The sequence below is a fragment of the Pristis pectinata genome, chromosome 17 (assembly GCF_009764475.1).
Source record: "Pristis pectinata isolate sPriPec2 chromosome 17, sPriPec2.1.pri, whole genome shotgun sequence".
NCBI classification, from domain to species: domain Eukaryota; kingdom Metazoa; phylum Chordata; class Chondrichthyes; order Rhinopristiformes; family Pristidae; genus Pristis; species Pristis pectinata.
This window is the reverse complement of record NC_067421.1, coordinates 12,815,180-12,833,965: the sequence shown is the minus strand read 5'-3', so window position 1 is coordinate 12,833,965 and position 18,786 is coordinate 12,815,180. Positions and strand designations below refer to the sequence as shown.

General features: G+C 46.1%; 1 protein-coding gene across 5 annotated transcripts in view; it reads left to right on the top strand.

Moving 5' to 3' along the window:
* LOC127579636 (solute carrier family 2, facilitated glucose transporter member 11-like) overlaps window positions 1-18,786 on the top strand; it is a 69,651-nt gene that overhangs the window by 43,888 nt on the left and 6,977 nt on the right. For all 5 annotated transcript variants that reach the window (XM_052032537.1, XM_052032534.1, XM_052032538.1 and 2 more), the window contains 4 exons: window positions 3,873-3,983; window positions 5,211-5,312; window positions 12,411-12,486; window positions 15,707-15,834. In XM_052032537.1, coding sequence (XP_051888497.1) covers window positions 3,873-3,983; window positions 5,211-5,312; window positions 12,411-12,486; window positions 15,707-15,834 — 417 coding nt within the window. The remainder of the gene's footprint in view (window positions 1-3,872; window positions 3,984-5,210; window positions 5,313-12,410; window positions 12,487-15,706; window positions 15,835-18,786) is intronic.

Sequence of the window (18,786 nt, the reverse complement as noted above, 5' to 3'; positions counted from 1 at the left end):
TCACAAGAAAGACTCATTGAATGCTAACCGTATGGTGTCAGTTCTGGTCACCTGGCAAACCTTTCCTGCACTTGTCTCAATACCTGTTCGACAGCATGAGCACCTTGATTGCATGCAATATCCCTGCTGTGATCTGTTCAAAAGTCCACGCTAAAACAACATAACCTCTGATTCATTAAGATATGATTCTTTAGTACTCTAGCTATACTCTTCCTGGTGGAGATTTACTTTGTGTGATAGTTCAGTGACTAGGCTTCCTTAAACCTCTTCTGATTTTTTTGTCCATTAAGCGAATGCAGGTCACCAAAAATCAGTCAGCCTTTTCATCCATTTTACACCGCTACACAGAGTAAATGTACTTCACAACTTAATGCCATTTTTTAACAATATCTGTACATACTCCTAGAACTCTTTGCTCTCCTACCCAATATAATTTTTGAATATCTAAGGAATGAGTAGGCTCTTTATTCCACCTCCCTGCCTTCTGATATTTTGAGTGCGGTCTCACACTTTTAGCTAAACACCACCAATTTCGTACCACCCACATATTCCTTAGTCAAAATCATTTATGTATATGTAAACCATAGGTCTAGCAACATGTCAACCCATTTTGAACCAAACAAGAACTTAAAAAAGCTCTAATACTTATATAAGAACATAAGAAATAGGAGCAGGAGGAGGCCATCTGGCCCGTCGAGCCTGCTCCGCCATTCAATAAGATAATGGCTGATCTGGCCATGGACTCAGATCCACCTACCTGCCTTTTCCCCATAACCCTTATTCCCCTACCATGCAAAATAACTATCTAACTGTGTCTTAAATATATTTAATGAGGTAGCCTCCATTGATTCCCTGGGCAGAGAATTCCACAGATTCACTGCTCTCTGGGAAAAGCAGTTTCTCTTCACCTCTGTCCTAAATCTATTCTCCCGAATCTTGAGGCTATGTCCCCTAGTTCTAGTCTCACCTACAAGTGGAAACAACCTTCCTGCCTCTATCTTATCTATCCCTTTCATAATTTTATATGTTTCTATAAGATCCTCTCTCATTCTTCTGAATTCCAGCGAGTATAGTCCCAGGTGACTTAATGTCTCCTCATAGGCTAACCCCCTCATCTCTCTACTCAACCTGGTGAACCTCCTCTGCACCACCTCCAAAGCCAGTATATCTTTCCTCAAGTAAGGAGACCAGAACTGCACGCAGTACCTCAGGTGCGGCCTCACCAGTACCCTGTACAGTTACAGCGTAACCTCCCTGCTCTTAAATTCAATCCCTCCAGCAATGAAGGCCAACATTCCATTTGCCTTCTTGATAACCTATTGCACCTGCAAACCAACCTTTTGCGATTTATGCACAAGCACTCCCAAGTCTCTCTGCACAACAGCAATGCTGCAATCTTTCACCATTTGAATAATAATCTGATCTATCTTTCCTTCCAAAGTGGATGACCTCGCATTTACTAACATTGTACTCCATTCTGCCAGACCCTTTCTCACTCATTTAACCTGTCTATATCTCTGTACAGGCTCTCCGCATCCTCTGCACAATTTTGCTTTTCCACTCAATTTAGTGTCATCTGCAAACTTAGATACGCTACACTCGTTCCCCTCTTCCAAATCGTTAATGTATAGCGTGAACAGTTGCGGGACCAGCACTGACCCCTGCAACATCCTTTTCACCACTGACTGCCAATGAGAGAAACACCCATTCATCCCAACTCTCTGCCTTCTATTGGTTAACCAATCCTCTATCCATGCTAATACGTTACCCCCAACTCCATGCATCCTTATCTTATGGATAAGTCTTTTTTGCAGCACCTTATCAAACGCCTTCTGGAAATCCAAGTATACAATATCTACCTGTTCCCCTCTATCCACAATGCTCATTATATCCTCAAAGAACTCCAGTAAAGTAAGTTTGTCAAACAGGATCTGTCCTTCCTGAATCCATGTTGTGTCTGCCTGATGGAACACTTCTATCCAGATGTCTCGCTATTTCTTCCTAAATGATGGCTTCAAGCATTTTCCTGGCTACAGATGTTAAGATAATTGGTCTATAGTTACCTGCCTTTTGCCTACATCCTTTTTTAAACAGTGGCGTGACATTTACTGTCTTCCAATCTGCCGGGATCTGCCCAGAGTCCAGAGAATTTTGGTAAATTATCACAAACACCTCCACTATAACTTGTGCCATTTCTTTCAGTATCCTGGGATGCATCCCATTAGGACCAGGGGTCTTGTCTTTAGGCCCACTAGTTTGCTCATCACTACCTCTTTAAAGACAGCGATTGTATTGAGATCCTCACCCCCCATTGCATCCATAACATCTCTCTTTGGCATGTTAGACGTGTCCTCCACCACGAAGAGTGACACAAAATAGTCCTTCAAGGCTTTGGCCATTTCCACATTACCCAATATTAATTTGCCATTTTCATCTTCCAAGGGACTTACGTTCACTTTAGCCACCCTTTTCCACTTTATATAATTATAAAAACTTTTACTATCTGTTTTTATACTTACTTCCAAATCTTGAAATATAGCAATGACCTGAAATGGTATAAAATATGAATTAAACATATAGAATTTTAAACAGTTTATTTACTGAAATCTGCAAAACAAGCTTCATAATGTGTTGTATTCTTCCCTGATATTTTCAAGGTTTTAACATTACAACATAATGTAATCTAACAATACTACCTTCTCCAACATTTAACAATATAATCGGGTCTTTCATAATTTTTAAATTAAAATTGATTGCTATGTTAATCAGATTGCTGAAGAATAATGGAATACTAATATTTTTGAATATTACAAAAGGATAGTATTTGCCTTTGAAAGGGTGAATGGGGAACCTAGAAGTGGGCGTCGAGACAGGTTGGGACATTATGTTGCAGTTGGATAAGTCGTAGGTGAGGCCGCACTTGGAGTACTGTGGACAGTTTTGGTCGCCCCATTATAGGAAAGATGTGGATAAACTGGAGAGAATGCAGAGAAGATTTACGAGGATATTGCCAGGACTAGAGGGCCTGAGTCATAGGGAGAGGTCAGCCAGGCTAGGCCTTTATTCCCTGGAACGTAGGAGAAGGAGGGGCAACCTTACAGAAATGTTTAAAATTATGAGAGGCATAGATAAGGTGGATGGTAACAGTCTTTTCCCCAGGGTAGGGGAGTCCAAAACAAGGGGGAAATGCTTAGGGAGAGAGGGGAAAGATTTAAAAGGGATCTAGGGGTAACTTTTTCATGCAGATGGTGCTGACTATATGGAATGAGCTGCCAGAGGAAGTGGTTGAGGCAGGTACAATGGTATCATTTAAGAGCAGCGGGGCTCAGAGGGATATGGGCCGAACGCAGGAAATTGGGACTAGCTGGGTGGAGAATGTGGTCGGCATGGACTGGTTGGGCCAAAGGGCCTGTATCCGTGCTGTATTGCTCTGTGATTCTATGACTCTATGAGAGAATCACTTTAAAGAGATTTAGTGGAGATTTCCCAACACCATTGCAGATTAGAGGGAAAGCTGAAAATGATGAGGATCTTCAGAGTTTATAGTGAAGGTAAGGGATTTATTTCAATGCATTTTATTTGTTCTTGGGCCATGGAGACAGCAAGGAACGATGGTAAATATTAGAAAGGAAAACATTTGAAGGGCTGTGAGGTAAGCGTTACGGAATCAGAGTAATTCATCGCCAGTTTCAAAGGTCCAGCACAGAGGAGCTGGCTGTCTGTCTAAGCTTCAGTGAAAGTGATTGCTTAAGAGAGCAGTATTTGTTATATATCAATAAATTGTTGGATGATCTGGCACCTTAAAAAAACAATTTCAATTAAAAATAAAACAATTTTTCTCCAAGGAACTGAATACAATTTTTGTCTTCCAGATCTATTCTTATGCTTTTGAGATTTTCTATGCGGCAGGGATTCCTGAGGAGACAATACCATACGTGTCCATTGGAACAGGGCTGATTGAAACTCTCACATTGCTGATCTGTGTAAGTGCAGTATTCATCTGGATAGCTGGTGATGAGGAAGGATTGTGGTCTTGGTTGGTTAGTTATATCAGGTGTGGAAACTGCTTTCTCTAGTCTGGTCTCCTTTTGGGATTTGGCTGTATTCTCCTGGATTGACCGAGGTCATGAACGGAATCTATTGTATGAAAAGAACTGCAGGCCCCTTAAATTTATACCTTCTAATGACGCAGGAGGCTGTTCAGCCAGGAGCATTTCCATCAGCCCCTTATTCCCTCTCATATGTGCCCATCAATTCCCTTTTGATTCTTTAACCAACACAAGGAGGTCATGTACAGTCGCCAATTAACCTACCAACACAGCTTTGGGATATGGGCGGAAACCAGATTACCCAGCAGAAGTACACATGTAAAAACTCTACAAAGGCAGCACTTGTGGTCAGGATCAAACCCAGGCCACTGGAGCTGTGAAACCGCTGCACGGCCATACCAGCCTTGTTTCCTTGAGTTCGCAGTGGCTCCCACATGGCAAACAGCTTGGACCATCACACGGATGCCACTGTTGAGATTGCTCTAATAGAGATTTGAAAGTGATGCTCTACTTAACTAGAAGAGCATTAGGAAGAAACATTGCATTCAAGATGTCTGACATTATTGCATTTATAAACCTGAACAACCACATAATGGCTCGAGCTGCATTGTGTAGAGGACTTACTGCTCCTAATGAAATATAAGGTGAAACTATATTGGAGTCAGTTTGTATCTTGGTGTTTGAATCTTCATAACCAAAATACTCAGCTTCTTTCTAATCTGATACGGTACCACAATAACCCATGGAATGTATAGCTTTATCCTTTAGCAAGTCTGGGCTCTTGAAATTTCTGCTGGAACCGCTGACGTAAGGAATTATTCTAGTTCATTAATGCCTTATTAGAAAGGCTGCGAGAAGAGTCCGGAACTGCCCATGTTAAGCACCTGACCATCTCCAGCACCTATGAATAGGTGCTGATAGTTCCACAAGGCATGTGTAGCCTGCAACTTGGTGATACTCAGACAATACCATCAACATAACTGGGTTGAAAACCAAAAACAACATTGGAGTTCCATGAGATCAAGGAGCAATTCTTGATCAATTAGATCAAGTTCAAACCCCTTTATTAACACTAAACATTTCCCAAAGCCAGGACAGAGATAACCAAGAGCAGAGCTTCACTATAACTCACTGTTTTACTTTGTGAATCTTTTTGCACAGGGATTCTTCGTTGAACGAACTGGAAGAAAAACCCTCCTCTGTGGGGGACTAGGCTTTATGAGTCTGTGGACAGGACTTTTCACTGTTACCTTTTCACTGCAGGTGAGCGACATTGGGTGGGGCCAAGAGAAAGGAAGCCACCATTGTTAAGAGTGATCTCTTAAACTGGCATTCATAATTATTCTGGTTTGTGATCTGTGAACATTGATGAAAGAGCAAAAAGACAGTTACAGGTCTCGGGAAATAGGAAAAAAGAAAAAAATGAATTTTTTTTTAGCAAGAAGGGTTAAATTATAAGGACTCATTGGATGAAACACCTTAAATTATCTGGAGAAACAAGAGACTGCAAATGCTGGAACCTGGAGCAACACACAAAATGCTGGAGGAACCCAGCGGGTCGGGCAGCATCTGTGGAGGGAAACGGACAGTTGATGTTTCGGGTCAAGACCCTTCTTCTGGACTGGAAAGAGGTTCAGTCTAGTCCCTTTTCCAGTCTAGATGAAAGGTTTTGACCCGAAACGTCGACTGTCCGTTTCCCAGCTCAGATTACCTTGAGTTTTGCAGATGAGGGAGGATCTAATGATGATATTTTTAAATGATCAACATTTTAGATAGAGTAAAAAGAATGTATTTCCCCTTGTGGAACTGAGATAAAGATCATCCATGATCTATTTGAAATGCAGGGCAGACTGAATGGTTGTATGGCTTGCGTATACCTATGTTCCACATGTGACTCTTGCAGAAGGGGGAGCTGTCTCAGCTGAGCCAACACACTGCCGCACCCATTCAACACAGTTCACCACACTACAGCATATGTTCACCACACTACACTGGACATTCGCCACATGACAGCATACATTCCTCACAGTACAGCATACAGTCTCCCCACTACACTGCACATTCCCCACACTACAGTGTATATTCATCACATTACACTGCATTCCAGGGTATAGGGATGGATGGAAAAGAGGAGGAGGCATTGCAATATTGAAGAAGGAGTCCATTACAGCAGTAATGAGAGAAGATATCCCAGAAAGCTGTTCAAATGAAGCCATGTGGATAGAGCTTATAAAAAAAGGGGACAATCACTTTGCTGAGGGTATACTTTAGGCCTCCTCGGAGATAGAAGCGCAGATATGTAGGCAATGACGGAGGGATGTGAGAACAATAGGGTAAAAGTCGTAGGAGACTTCAACCTTAATGCAAAAGACTTACAGTAGGTGGAATTTGTAAAGTGCATCCAGAATAGCTTTTTGAGCCCGTGCATGGACAGTGTAATTGGAGTCAGGGCATCACTGGGTCTAACCTTAGGGAATGTAACTAAGCAAATTGTTGAAGTGTCAGTGGGAGAACATTTTGGAGATAGTGACCACATGCTGAGGCTTCAATGGAGTTATGGAAAGAGTTGAGGATGAACCAGAAATTAAGATCCCGGATTGGGGATCATCATACAGGCAAAAATAGACAGAGGACAGCTACTTGTCAACATTTGCCGAAAGTGTAAGGGTTCAGGGCCAACATGTTCTGGTAAGAGTGAATGGTAAGGCTAACAAGTCCAAGGAACCCAGGATGTCTAGGGATATTGAGGGTTGAGCAGGCATGGTCAGCACAATGCTACTACAGCGCCAGCAACCCAGGTTCAATTCCCGCCACTGTCTGTAAGGAGTTTGTATGTTCTCCCCGTGACTGCGTGGGTTTCCTCCGGGTGCTCCGGTTTCCTCCCACATTCCAAAGACGTACGGGTTAGGAAGTTGCGGGCATGCTATGTTGGTGCTGGAAGCGTGGTGACACTTGCGGGCTGCCCCCAGAACACACTGAGCAAAAGATGCATTTCACTGTGTGTTTCATTGTACATGTGACTAATAAAGATATCCTATCCTATCCTAAAAAGAAAACATATGGTAAGTGTAAAGAACTGAGAATGAGGAGGCCTGATAGCCTGGGAAGAACTGCTTGGGGATACACAGTAGCACAGCTAATGGGGCTGCTGCCTCACAGTTCCAGTGATCCAGGTTCAATACTGTCCTCTGGAGCTGTTTGTATAGAATTTGCACATTCTCCCTGTGACTATATGGGTTTCTTCAGGCTACTCTTGTTCCCCCCCCATGTTCCAGGACAATGTGGGTTGGTCAGTATATTGGCTGCTCTAACTAGTAGGTGAGTGGCAAAATTTTGGGGGGATTGAGGGGAATGTGAGAAGAGTAAAATGGAACGAGTGTAGGATTAGTATAAAAGGGTGCCTGCAGTCCTGATAGAACATAGAACACAGAACATTACAGCACAGTACAGGCCATCCAGCTCAAAATGTTGTGCCGATATTTTATACTGCTCCATTATCTATCTAACCCTTCCCTCCCACATAGCTCCCTATTTTTCTATCATTAATGTGGCTATCTAAGAGTCTCTTAAATGTCTCTAATGTATCTGCCCCCACAACCTCTGCCAGCAGTGTGTTCCACGCACCCACCACTCTCTGTGTAAAAAACATACCCCTGACATCCCCCTTATACCTTCCTCCAATCATCTTAAAATTATGTCCCCTCATGTTAGCCATTGTCGCCCTGGGAAAAAGTCTCTGACTGTCCACTCGATCTATGCCTCTTATCATCTTGTACACCTCTATCAGGTCACCTCTCATCCTCCTTCTCTCCAAAGAGAAAAGCCCTAGCTCACTCAACCTATCCTCATGTGATGAGGGATCTCGGCCCGTAACGTCAACTGTTTATTTCCCTCCATGGATGCTGCCTGACCTGCTGAGTTCATCCAGCACTTTTTGTGTAGTGCTCCAGATTCCAGCATCTGGAGAATTTTTTGTGTCTCCTAAAGTCCTCTTAGTGGGTCAAAGGGCCACTTTCCATGCTGTAAGATTCTACGGAGAGTATAGAAATTGTAGGGGGGTGGTGCTTTAAAACAGACCGCAAAGAGGGGGCATAAAATATCACTGGCAGACAAGGTTAAGGTAAATCCTAAAGCATTTTGTAAGTGTATTAAAGGCAAGTGGGTAACTAGGAAAAAAATCGGGTTCATTCGCGACCAAAGGGCCAATCCGTGTATGGAGCCAGAGGCCTTAAATGAATACTTCTCATCTGAATTTACTAAAGAGAAGGACACCTTAGTTAAAGAATTCAGGGAAGGGAATGGTGAAATTCTACAACGTCACCATTAAAAAGGAAGAGGCATTGGATATCTTAGCTGGCCTGATGAGATGTATCCCAGGCTGCTGTGGAAGGCAAGGGAAGAGATTGCCAAGGCCCTGACAGGATTTTTAAATCTTCATTGGCCTCAAGTGAAGCCTCAGATGACTGGAGGGCAACAAATGCTGTATCTTTATTCAAGAAGGCAGCAGGGATAAGCCAGATAGTTACAGGCCTGTGGATCAGTGGTAGGAGTTATTGAAAAAAAATTCCCGAGGAACAGGATTAATTTATGCTTGGACACACAGGGGTTAATCAGAGATAGTCAGCATGGCTTCATTAGGGGGAGCTCCTGTATGACCAATTTAATTGAACTTTCCAAAGAGGCAACAAAATGTATTAGAACCATAGAACAATAGGGCACAATACAGGCCCTTCGGCCCACCATGTTGTGCCGACCTTCAAACCACACCTAAGACTATCTAACCCCTTCCTCCCACATATCCCTCTATCTTAAATTCCTCCATTTGCTTACCTAACGATTTCTTGAACTTGACCAACATATCAGCCTCCACCACCACCCCAGGCAGTGCATTCCATGCACCAACCACTCTCTGGGTGAAAACCCTCCCTCTGACATCTCCCTTGAATTTCCCACCCATTACCTTAAAGCCATGCCCTCTTGTATTGAGCATTGGTGCCCTGGGAAAGAGGCGCTGGCTGTCCACTCTACCTATTCCTCTTAATATTTTGTACACCTCTATCATGTCTCCTCTCATTCTCCTTCTCTCCAAAGAGTAAAGCCCTAGCTCCCTTAGTGTCTCCTCATAATGCATACTCTCTAATCCAGGCAGCATCCTGGTAAATCTCCTCTGCACCCTTTCCAATGCGTCCACATCCTTCCTATAATGAGACGACCAGAACTGGACACAGTACTCCAAGTGGGGTCTAACGAGAGTTTTGTGAAGCTGCATCATTACTTCGCAACTCTTAAACTCGATCCTACGACTTATGAAAGCTAGCATCCCATAAGCTTTCTTAACTACCCTATCCACCTGTGAGGCAACCTTCAGTGATCTGTGGATATCAACCCCCAGATCCCTCTGCTCCTCCACACTACCCAGAATCCTGCCATTTACCTTGTACTCTGCCTTGCAGTTTGTCCTTCCAAAGTGTACCACCTCACACTTCTCTGGATTGAACTCCATCTGCCACTTGTCAGCCCAGCTCTGCATTCTATGAATATCCCTCTGTAAGCTTCGACAGCCCTCCACACTATCCACAACACCACCGATCTTTGTGTCATCTACAAACTTGCTAACCCACCCTTCCATCCCTTCATCTAAGTCATTAATAAATATCACAAAAAGTGGAGGTCCCAGAACCAATCCCTGTGGGACACCATTAGTCACAGCCCTCCAATCCGAATGCACTCCCTCCACCACAACCCTCTGCTTTCTACAGGCAAGCCAATTCTGAATCCACACGGCCAAGCCTCCCTGCAGAGGCCAAGGGATCCAGGGAGGACCTTCTGAAGAAGACGACCATGTGGAACCTTGTCAAACGCCTTACTAAAATCCATGTAGACCACATCTACTACACTACCCTCATCAATCTTCCTGGTCACCTCCTCAAAGAACCCTATCAGGCTTGTGAGGCAAGATCTTCCCTTCACAAAGCCATGCTGGCTGTCCCTAATCAGTATTGATGAGGACAATGCGTTGATGTAGCCTACAAGGACTTCAGTGGAGCCTTTAACAAGATCTCGCAGAAGAAACTGGTTCCAAAAGGTTAGAGCCCATGAGATCCAGGATAAGTTGGTAAATTGGATCCAAAATTGGCTTGGTCGGGAGACAAAAGGTGAGGGTTGTTTTTGCTATTGAAAGCCTGTGACCAGTTATGTATCACAGGGATCAGTGGTGTCTGTTATGTACATTAACAATTTGGATGTGAATGTAAGAGATATAATTCATCAGACTGCAGATAACAAAAAAAAGTGGTGGTGTTGTTGACAGATCAGAGGGTAGCCTTAGGCTTCAGGAGGATGAGCTGGTGGTAAAATGGGCAGATCAATGGCAGATGGCACATAAGAATAAGGAGAAGACCAATAAAGCTTGAGCATACACCATGAACAGAAAGGCCCTAGAGAGTACTGAGGAACAGATGGACCTTGATGAACAAGTCCAAGGGTCACTGAAGGCGGTACCACAGTTTGATAAGGGGTGAAGAAGGCAGTCAGGATATTCGCCTTTGTTAGCTGCTGCATCGATTAAAAATGCAGGGAGTTATGGCACAACTTTATAAACCATTGGTTCGGCCACAGCTCGAGGATGTAATTGCTCTGGAGAGGGTGCAGATGAGATGCACCAGGATACTGCAGGGAATGGAGCAATTCAGCTATGGGGAGAGACTGGAGAGATGGTGTTTGGAACAGTCCTTGGAGCGGAAGGGCTGATGCTTGACCTGACCGAGGTATACAGAATTATGAGTGGCATAGATATCACAGGGTAGATAGTAAGAAACTTTCCCCCCATACCAGACGGTGTCTAAAGCTAGGGGGCACAGGTTTAAGGTAAGGAGCAGGAGACTTAGAAGGGATGTGAAGAAGATATTTTCACCCAGATGGTTGAAATCAGAAATGCACTGCTTGAGGCTAGAGGCAGAGACTTGCAGAACATATAAGAAATGTCTGGGCAAGCACTCAAATTGCTAAGGCATTGTTGGCTGTGGACCAGGTGCTAGTAAATGGGATTGGTAGGGATGAATACTCGATGGTCAGCAGAGCCATGATGGTACGAAGGGCCTGTTTATATGCTGTATGACCCTATGGCTCTTCAAGATGCTGCCTGAGCTACTGAGTGTGTCCAGCATCCAGTTTTTATTACTGAAAGAGATCATCAGATCTCTGCACAATTCCAGTCTGTGGGAGCTGGTTGTGTGATAATTGACTGCCATTTTTCCAACAATAGTTTGGCTGTGGAGCATTTTGAGATCTCCTGAGGTGGTGAAAGAAGTTGCAAAAACCCAGATATTACCTTAATTTATTTTGTTTCTAGGGAATCCACAGAACTCAGGTTCTTTTCACAAGAGTTTTCAGCTGTTGAGAGACCTCATGGCTTTTAAATCCACATTATTGCATAGAGCAGGGCAGAAGCAGGAGGTGGGCAGTGACGGTTGTAGGTAGTGCCAAGGGCAAGGTCTCACAAGTGCCAGTAAAGCCTGCACACACTCCCAACAATGTGCTAGAGTTTTGGCAAGAGAAAGGAACTCTGTGTGATTTGGTTTTTGTCACTATGGTTATTCCTGGAAAACTAAAGTTAAGTTGTACACAGCAACCCTGTCACAAGTTGGAAAAAGTACAAAGGAAATTTATTTGTACCAACGTCAAAGGACTCTGCTTATAGGCAGGAACTAGAGAAATTATGATGACTCTTGGAGCAAAGAGATTAAAGGGGAGATTTACTAGAGATGTTCAAAATGTAAAATTTTTTATTGAATGGATAGGGAGTTATCGTTTCCACTGGTAGGAGGCCTGTAACCACGGATTTAAGGTAACTGCCAACATTGCAGAGGGGAGAAGGATTTTTTAAGTAGTGAGTTGCTACACTCAGTTTTATTTGAAGCTTGTTAGAAGAAGCTTTAATAATAACTTTCAAAAGTGTTTTAATCTTTAGGAAAGATAACACTTGTAAGTCAACTGCACAGAGTTAAGGGGTAGGACAAACTGGGTAGGTTTTTCACAGAAGCACCGCAGGCAAGGTGGACCAATGACCACCTTCCGTACTGTCACGACTAATATCGCCCATGTTTTGATGAGAAGTAAGTGTTTGGAATAATCTGCAAAGTAATAGAGGTTGATCTATCGGGATGAGTTAACAATTAATTCAATGATAAGCCAGTTGAGGTGCTGGATGGATGAGGAGCTGCCTGGCCTTTATGTTTGATATTCTTGTATCCTCACAGTGGGTCCTTGGGCGAGATGGGGTGAATGAAGTAGAGCAAGGGCAGGCGGTGGGGGAGGTGAGGGATGCACTTTTCCACACCTAATCTTGCCTTGTCTCTGCAGCACCTTGTCAGCTGGATGCCATACTGCAGCTTGGTCATCATCTTTGCTTACGTTCTCAGCTATGGACTTGGCCCAGGTAAGCTGAGTCGTGCAGATGTTCTTCTCTTTCCAGCCAATCACCCTATTCTTGAAGGCCACCAACAAGCTGCAGCACCACACATTAACACACAGGACTGCCACCCTCTAAGGCATGGGTGCAAGTTGACATCTGAGGATTCCTTACATATAGTGTCTGCTGGTGATCTTCTCCCTCTAATGGTAAACATATAGAGATCTCAGGCAGCTGAAGCCGGGAAGCCAATTTCACATGGGGCATTGATTTGTGACTACAATGAAAATGCTTTGTTTAAATTGATTGCATCCTGAGAAAATTTGTCATGGTCTCCCCATTCAAACACTGTCAGACCTCTCCCTTAAAAAATCAGGCAACCCAAACTCATACCTCAGCTTTGAATGGTCCACAGGAGAGTGGTGAGACTGCTGTGGTGCTGACATCAGATACTGTGGGTATGTTGTGTCTTGCCACAGGACTTCATGCAAGACAAGCCAATCGTGAAGCTTCTTCCGTTATGTGAAATGATCCCAGGACACACCATGAGGACATTGCATTCCTATCAGCCTGTGCAAACCCAGCAGATTTACCTTAGGGGTCTCATCAACTAAGTTAACAATTAATTCAATGATAAGCCAGTTGAGGTGCTGGACGGATGAGGAGCTGCCTGGCCTTTATGTTTGATATTCTTGTATCCTCACAGTGGGTGTATCAAAGTTCATCCCTCATCTCCCCCACCGCCTGCCCTTGCTCTACTTCATTCACCCCATCTCGCCCAAGGCCCCAACTGTGAGGATACAAGAATATCAAACATAAAGGCCAGGTATAGGGTTGGGAGTGGGAGTAGGCCACTCGGCCCTTCAAGTGTGGCCTATCATTCAATAAAATCACTGCTTATCTAATCCTGGCCTCGAAACTACTTTCCCCCTCTCTTACCAGGCCTCTTTACTCCCTGCCGTTCAACAACAGCTTCTTCCCCACTGCCATCAGGTTCTTGAACTGACCTGAAAAACCCTAACACTACCTCGGACTATATTTCCCTCAACTTGCACTGATGTCGTCATGGTTATTTTTGTCTGTTTTTGTCATATAAGTTATGTACAATTTTTGTGAATTTAGGCTTAAGTAATTTATGTTTGCCGTGTCTGTAATGCACTGTGCTGCAGCTGCAATAAGCTAATTTCCAGGGCATTTATACCATGTCCATGACAATGAACTTTTGAACTTGACTGTCAATCTTCGCCTTGAAGATGGGGCAAAGATTGTTCTATTCGCAAAGCAGGGGTACTTGCCAAGTACCAGAGATAGTGGACTGGACTATGACCATTGCCGCATGACTGACTGTCTGATGGAGGAGTTGCCACCTAGGAAAGAACCCGCAATGCAATTTTTTCCTGTGGAAGGCAGATAGTTTCAATAATGGTATGGCAGCTTACTGCCTGTACAGTGAAGATGAAGTTGCATCCTCCTATAAAAAGGTTCGAGAGTTGCCTTGCATCAGAGATCTGCATTCAGACTGATTTTTTTTTGTCCCTATGGAAGGGCCTTGTGAAACATAAATGTGGATGTGCATGAGCTTGGTTCATCAGGAAACACAAAACAAGCTGTTGGCTGGCTACTGTTGGCCTGTTTAGTGTGTCAACAAAATAACATTTTCAGAGTCTGGCTTGCTTCCAGAGGCCATGCTCCAATTAATATCGGAAGTCAAATTCAAATGTAACTTCTCATCAAACTCTGCCTCACTCTCTTCTCCTCTAAGCTCCTTAACCATTTAATCCCATTCTTTAATGCTGAGAGGACCTCCCCCTAGTAGGGGTATCTGGAACTAGGAGCCACAGTTTCAGAATAAGAGGGTCACCCATTTTGGACAGAAATGGAGAGGAACTTCTTCTCTCAGGGGGTTGTAAGTCTTCTGAGGAGCTGTGGAAGTCATTGAAAGTACTCGAGGCCGAGACTGATGGACATTTGAACTACATGAATGAATCAAATTAATGATAGAAAAATGGAAGACTATGTGGGAGGGAAGGGTTAGATAGATCTTAGAGCGGGATAAAATGTCGGCACAACATCGTGGGCCAAATGACCTGTACTGTGCTGTAGTGTTCTATGTTCTAAGGAAGTGAAGGGCCTGGGGAGAGAGGGGAAAAATAGTGTTGAGGAGAAGGTTGGATTAGCCACGATCTTACTGAATGACAGAACAGAATCTTAACAGCTGGTTGGCCTGCTTTTTATGTTTTTATGTTAAAAATACCATGCTCTTCCAATAGCTGTATCCTACTCCCATGAGTTGCTATTGTATAAGATAAGATATCTTTATTAGTCACAGGTACATTGAAACACACAGTGAAATACATGTTTGCGTAGAATGATCTGGGGGCAGCTTGCAAGTGTCGCAACGCTTCCGGCGCCAATATAGCCCGTCCATAACTTCCTAACCCGTACGTCTTTGGAATGTGGGAGGAAACCGGAGCACCCGGAGGAAACCCACGCAGACACGGGGAGAATGTAAAAACTCCTTACAGAAAGCGGCCGGAATTGAACCTGGGTTGCTGGCGCTGTAATAACGTTACGCTAACCAGTACACTACCGTGTCTGCGTACTGTGCGTGTTGGTATTTTAGTTTGAATTTCTCTGGCCATGTGGTAAAGATTCGTTTGCCCGAAAGTCAGCTAAGAACAGGTGAGCTTCTCCTTCACGTGGCTGACAAGAGACCAGGGGCACCAGATGTAGCAGCGGCAGTTTGACGAGAGGCAGCGATGAGCACTGGCCTTGCAGAATCCAAACTGAAACACCATCACATCAAAGGTGGCATTAAATGTGTCCAGCTTCCTTGCCTCAACCACCCCGGCAGGAAGCCCTTTATTATCCTCCAGGATTCTTCTTCCCCTCTGGCATGTTCTAAATTGAACAGTCACACATGCTAGCGGTTCACTAAAATAGGATTCCCAGTAATACTTGCCGGTTTTGTCACAGACCTGCCGACTGCCATTGAATCTGTTCCCCTGATGTTTCCCATTCATTGGTGAACAGCAGCCCACCATGGCGCCTCTGCCCCTGTTGACACAGGCTCTCTTTGACCATCTTGTATCATTTTCGACTGACAGTCAGATAGCACTTATCCTATTCTCAATTTTTTTTACATCCCAATGTTTTTACTTCCCATTGCAGTAAGACTGCAGGACATTGTGGAAAAGTTCAGGAGTTGATTGTTTCAGGTGATCTGTAACTGAACAATATTTTCCAGGTGGAGTGGCTATGATCTTACCCTCGGAAATATTCCTGCAGTCTGACCGGCCAGCTGGCTACGTCATCAATGGCTTCCTGAACTGGTTTGGTCTTTTCCTCATTGGAATGTTTTTCCCTTTCATGGTTGTGAGTATCCATTGCCAGTCTTAAAATGGGCATTTCACTGAAAGATTCCCATTAGATGTGCACATTCACATCAGGCACTTCATGGAGCGTGTCCCTTCACCACCATCACACCAGTCCTTACTCCTCCAGTGTCTGTTTCACTGCCACATCCAAAGTCTCACACCCACTCACTCTCTTTCTTGCTCACAGACCTTTGAACTCAGTCACCGAGAGACCCACACCACAAATCTTCTCTCTGTTTCACTCCCTGACCCTCATTCCCTCTCACTGACCCTCTTTCAGTCTCACTCACCCTTTCTTATCACTGTCGACACTCCATTTTATACCCCGTCTCATTCCATGACCGTCATTTCATTGACCCTCAATCCCACTCCCTGACCGTCTCCCACTCCCTGACCCTCTCTCACTCCCTGACCGTCTCCCACTCACTGACCGTCTCCCACTCCCTGACCGCCTCCCACTCACTGACCGTCTCTCACTCACTGACCGTCTCCCAATCCCTGACCGTCTCTCACTCACTGACCGTCTCCCACTCCCTGACCGTCTCACACTCCCTGACCATCTCCCACTCACTGACCCTCTCTCACTCACTGACCGTCTCCCACTCACTGACCCTCCCCCACTCACTGACCGTCTCCCACTCACTGACCGTCTCCCACTCACTGCGTCTCTCACTCACTGACCGTCTCCCACTCCCTGACCGTCTCCCACTCACTGACCGTCTCTCACTCACTGACCCTCCCAATCACTGACCCTCTCTCACTCACTGACCGTCTCCCACTCCCTGACCGTCTCACACTCCCTGACCATCTCCCACTCACTGACCGTCTCTCACTCACTGACCGTCTCTCACTCCCTGACCCTCTCTCACTCCCTGACCGTCTCCCACTCACTGACCGTCTCCCACTCACTGACCATCTCCCACACACTGACCGTCTCCCACTCACTGACCCTCTCTCACTCACTGACCCTTTCCCACTCACTGACCGTCTCTCACTCCCTGACCGTCTCCCACTCCCTGACTGTCTCCCACTCACTGACCGTCTCTCACTCACTGACCATCTCCCACTCACTGACCGTCTCTCACTCCCTGACCGTCTCCCACTCCCTGACCGTCTCACACTCCCTGACCATCTCCCACTCACTGACCCTCTCTCACTCCCTGACCGTCTCCCACTCACTGACCCTCTCTCACTCACTGACCGTCTCTCACTCCCTGACCCTCTCTCACTCCCTGACCGTCTCCCACTCACTGACCGTCTCCCACTCACTGACACTCTCTCACTCACTGACCGTCTCTCACTCACTGACCATCTCCCACACACTGACCGTCTCCCACTCACTGACCCTCTCTCACTCACTGACCCTTTCCCACTCACTGACCGTCTCTCACTCCCTGACCGTCTCCCACTCACTGACCGTCTCCCACTCACTGACCGTCTCTCACTCACTGACCGTCTCCCACTCACTGACCGTCTCTAACTCACTGACCCTCTCTCACTCACTGACCGTCTCCCACTCACTGACCCTCCCCCACTCACTGACCGTCTCCCACTCACTGACCGTCTCCCACTCACTGCGTCTCTCACTCACTGACCGTCTCTCACTCCCTGACCGTCTCCCACTCACTGACCGTCTCCCACTCACTGACCCTCTCTCACTCACTGACCGTCTCCCACACACTGACCCTCTCTCACTCACTGACCGTCTCCCACTCACTGACCGTCTCCCACTCACTGACCCTCCCCCACTCACTGACCGTCTCCCACTCCCTGACCGTCTCCCACTCACTGCGTCTCTCACTCACTGACCGTCTCCCACTCCCTGACCGTCTCCCACTCACTGACCATCTCTCATTCACTGACCGTCTCCCACTTACTGCGTCTCTCACTCACTGACCGTCTCCCACTCACTGACCCTCTCTCACTCACTTAACGTCTCCCACTCACTGACCCTCTCCCACTCACTGACCGTCTCCCACTCACTGACCCTCCCCCACTCACTGACCGTCTCCCACTCACTGACCGTCTCCCACTCACTGCGTCTCTCACTCACTGACCGTCTCTCACTCACTGACCGTCTCCCACTCACTGACCGTCTCTAACTCACTGACCGTCTCCCACTCACTGACCATCTCCCACTCACTGACCCTCTCTCACTCACTTAACGTCTCCCACTCACATACCCTCTCCCACTCACTGACCGTCTCCCACTCACTGACCGTCTCTCACTCACTGACCGTCTCCCACTCACTGACCGTCTCTCATACACCGACCGGCTCCCACTCACTGCGTCTCTCACTCACTGACCGTCTCCCACTCACTGACCGTCTCTCACTCACTGACCGTCTCCCACTCACTGACCGTCTCTCACTCACTGACCCACTCACTGACCATCTCCCACTCACTGACCCTCTCCCACTCACTGACCCTCTCTCACTCACTGACCGTCTCCCACACACTGACCCTCTCTCACTCACTGACCGTCTCCCACTCACTGACCGTCTCCCACTCACTGACCCTCCCCCACTCACTGACCGTCTCCCACTCACTGACCGTCTCCCACTCACTGCGTCTCTCACTCACTGACCGTCTCCCACTCACTGACCGTCTCTCACTCACTGACCCTCTCCCACTCACTGACCGTCTCCCACTCCCTGACCGTCTCACACTCCCTGACCATCTCCCACTCACTGACCGTCTCTCACTCACTGACCCTCTCTCACTCCCTGACCGTCTCCCACTCACTGACCGTCTGCCACTCAATGACCATCTCCCACACACTGACCGTCTCCCACTCACTGACCCTCTCTCACTCACTGACCCTTTCCCACTCACTGACCGTCTCTCACTCCCTGACCGTCTCCCACTCCCTGACTGTCTCCCACTCACTGACCGTCTCTCACTCACTGACCATCTCCCACTCACTGACCCTCTCTCACTCACTGACCGT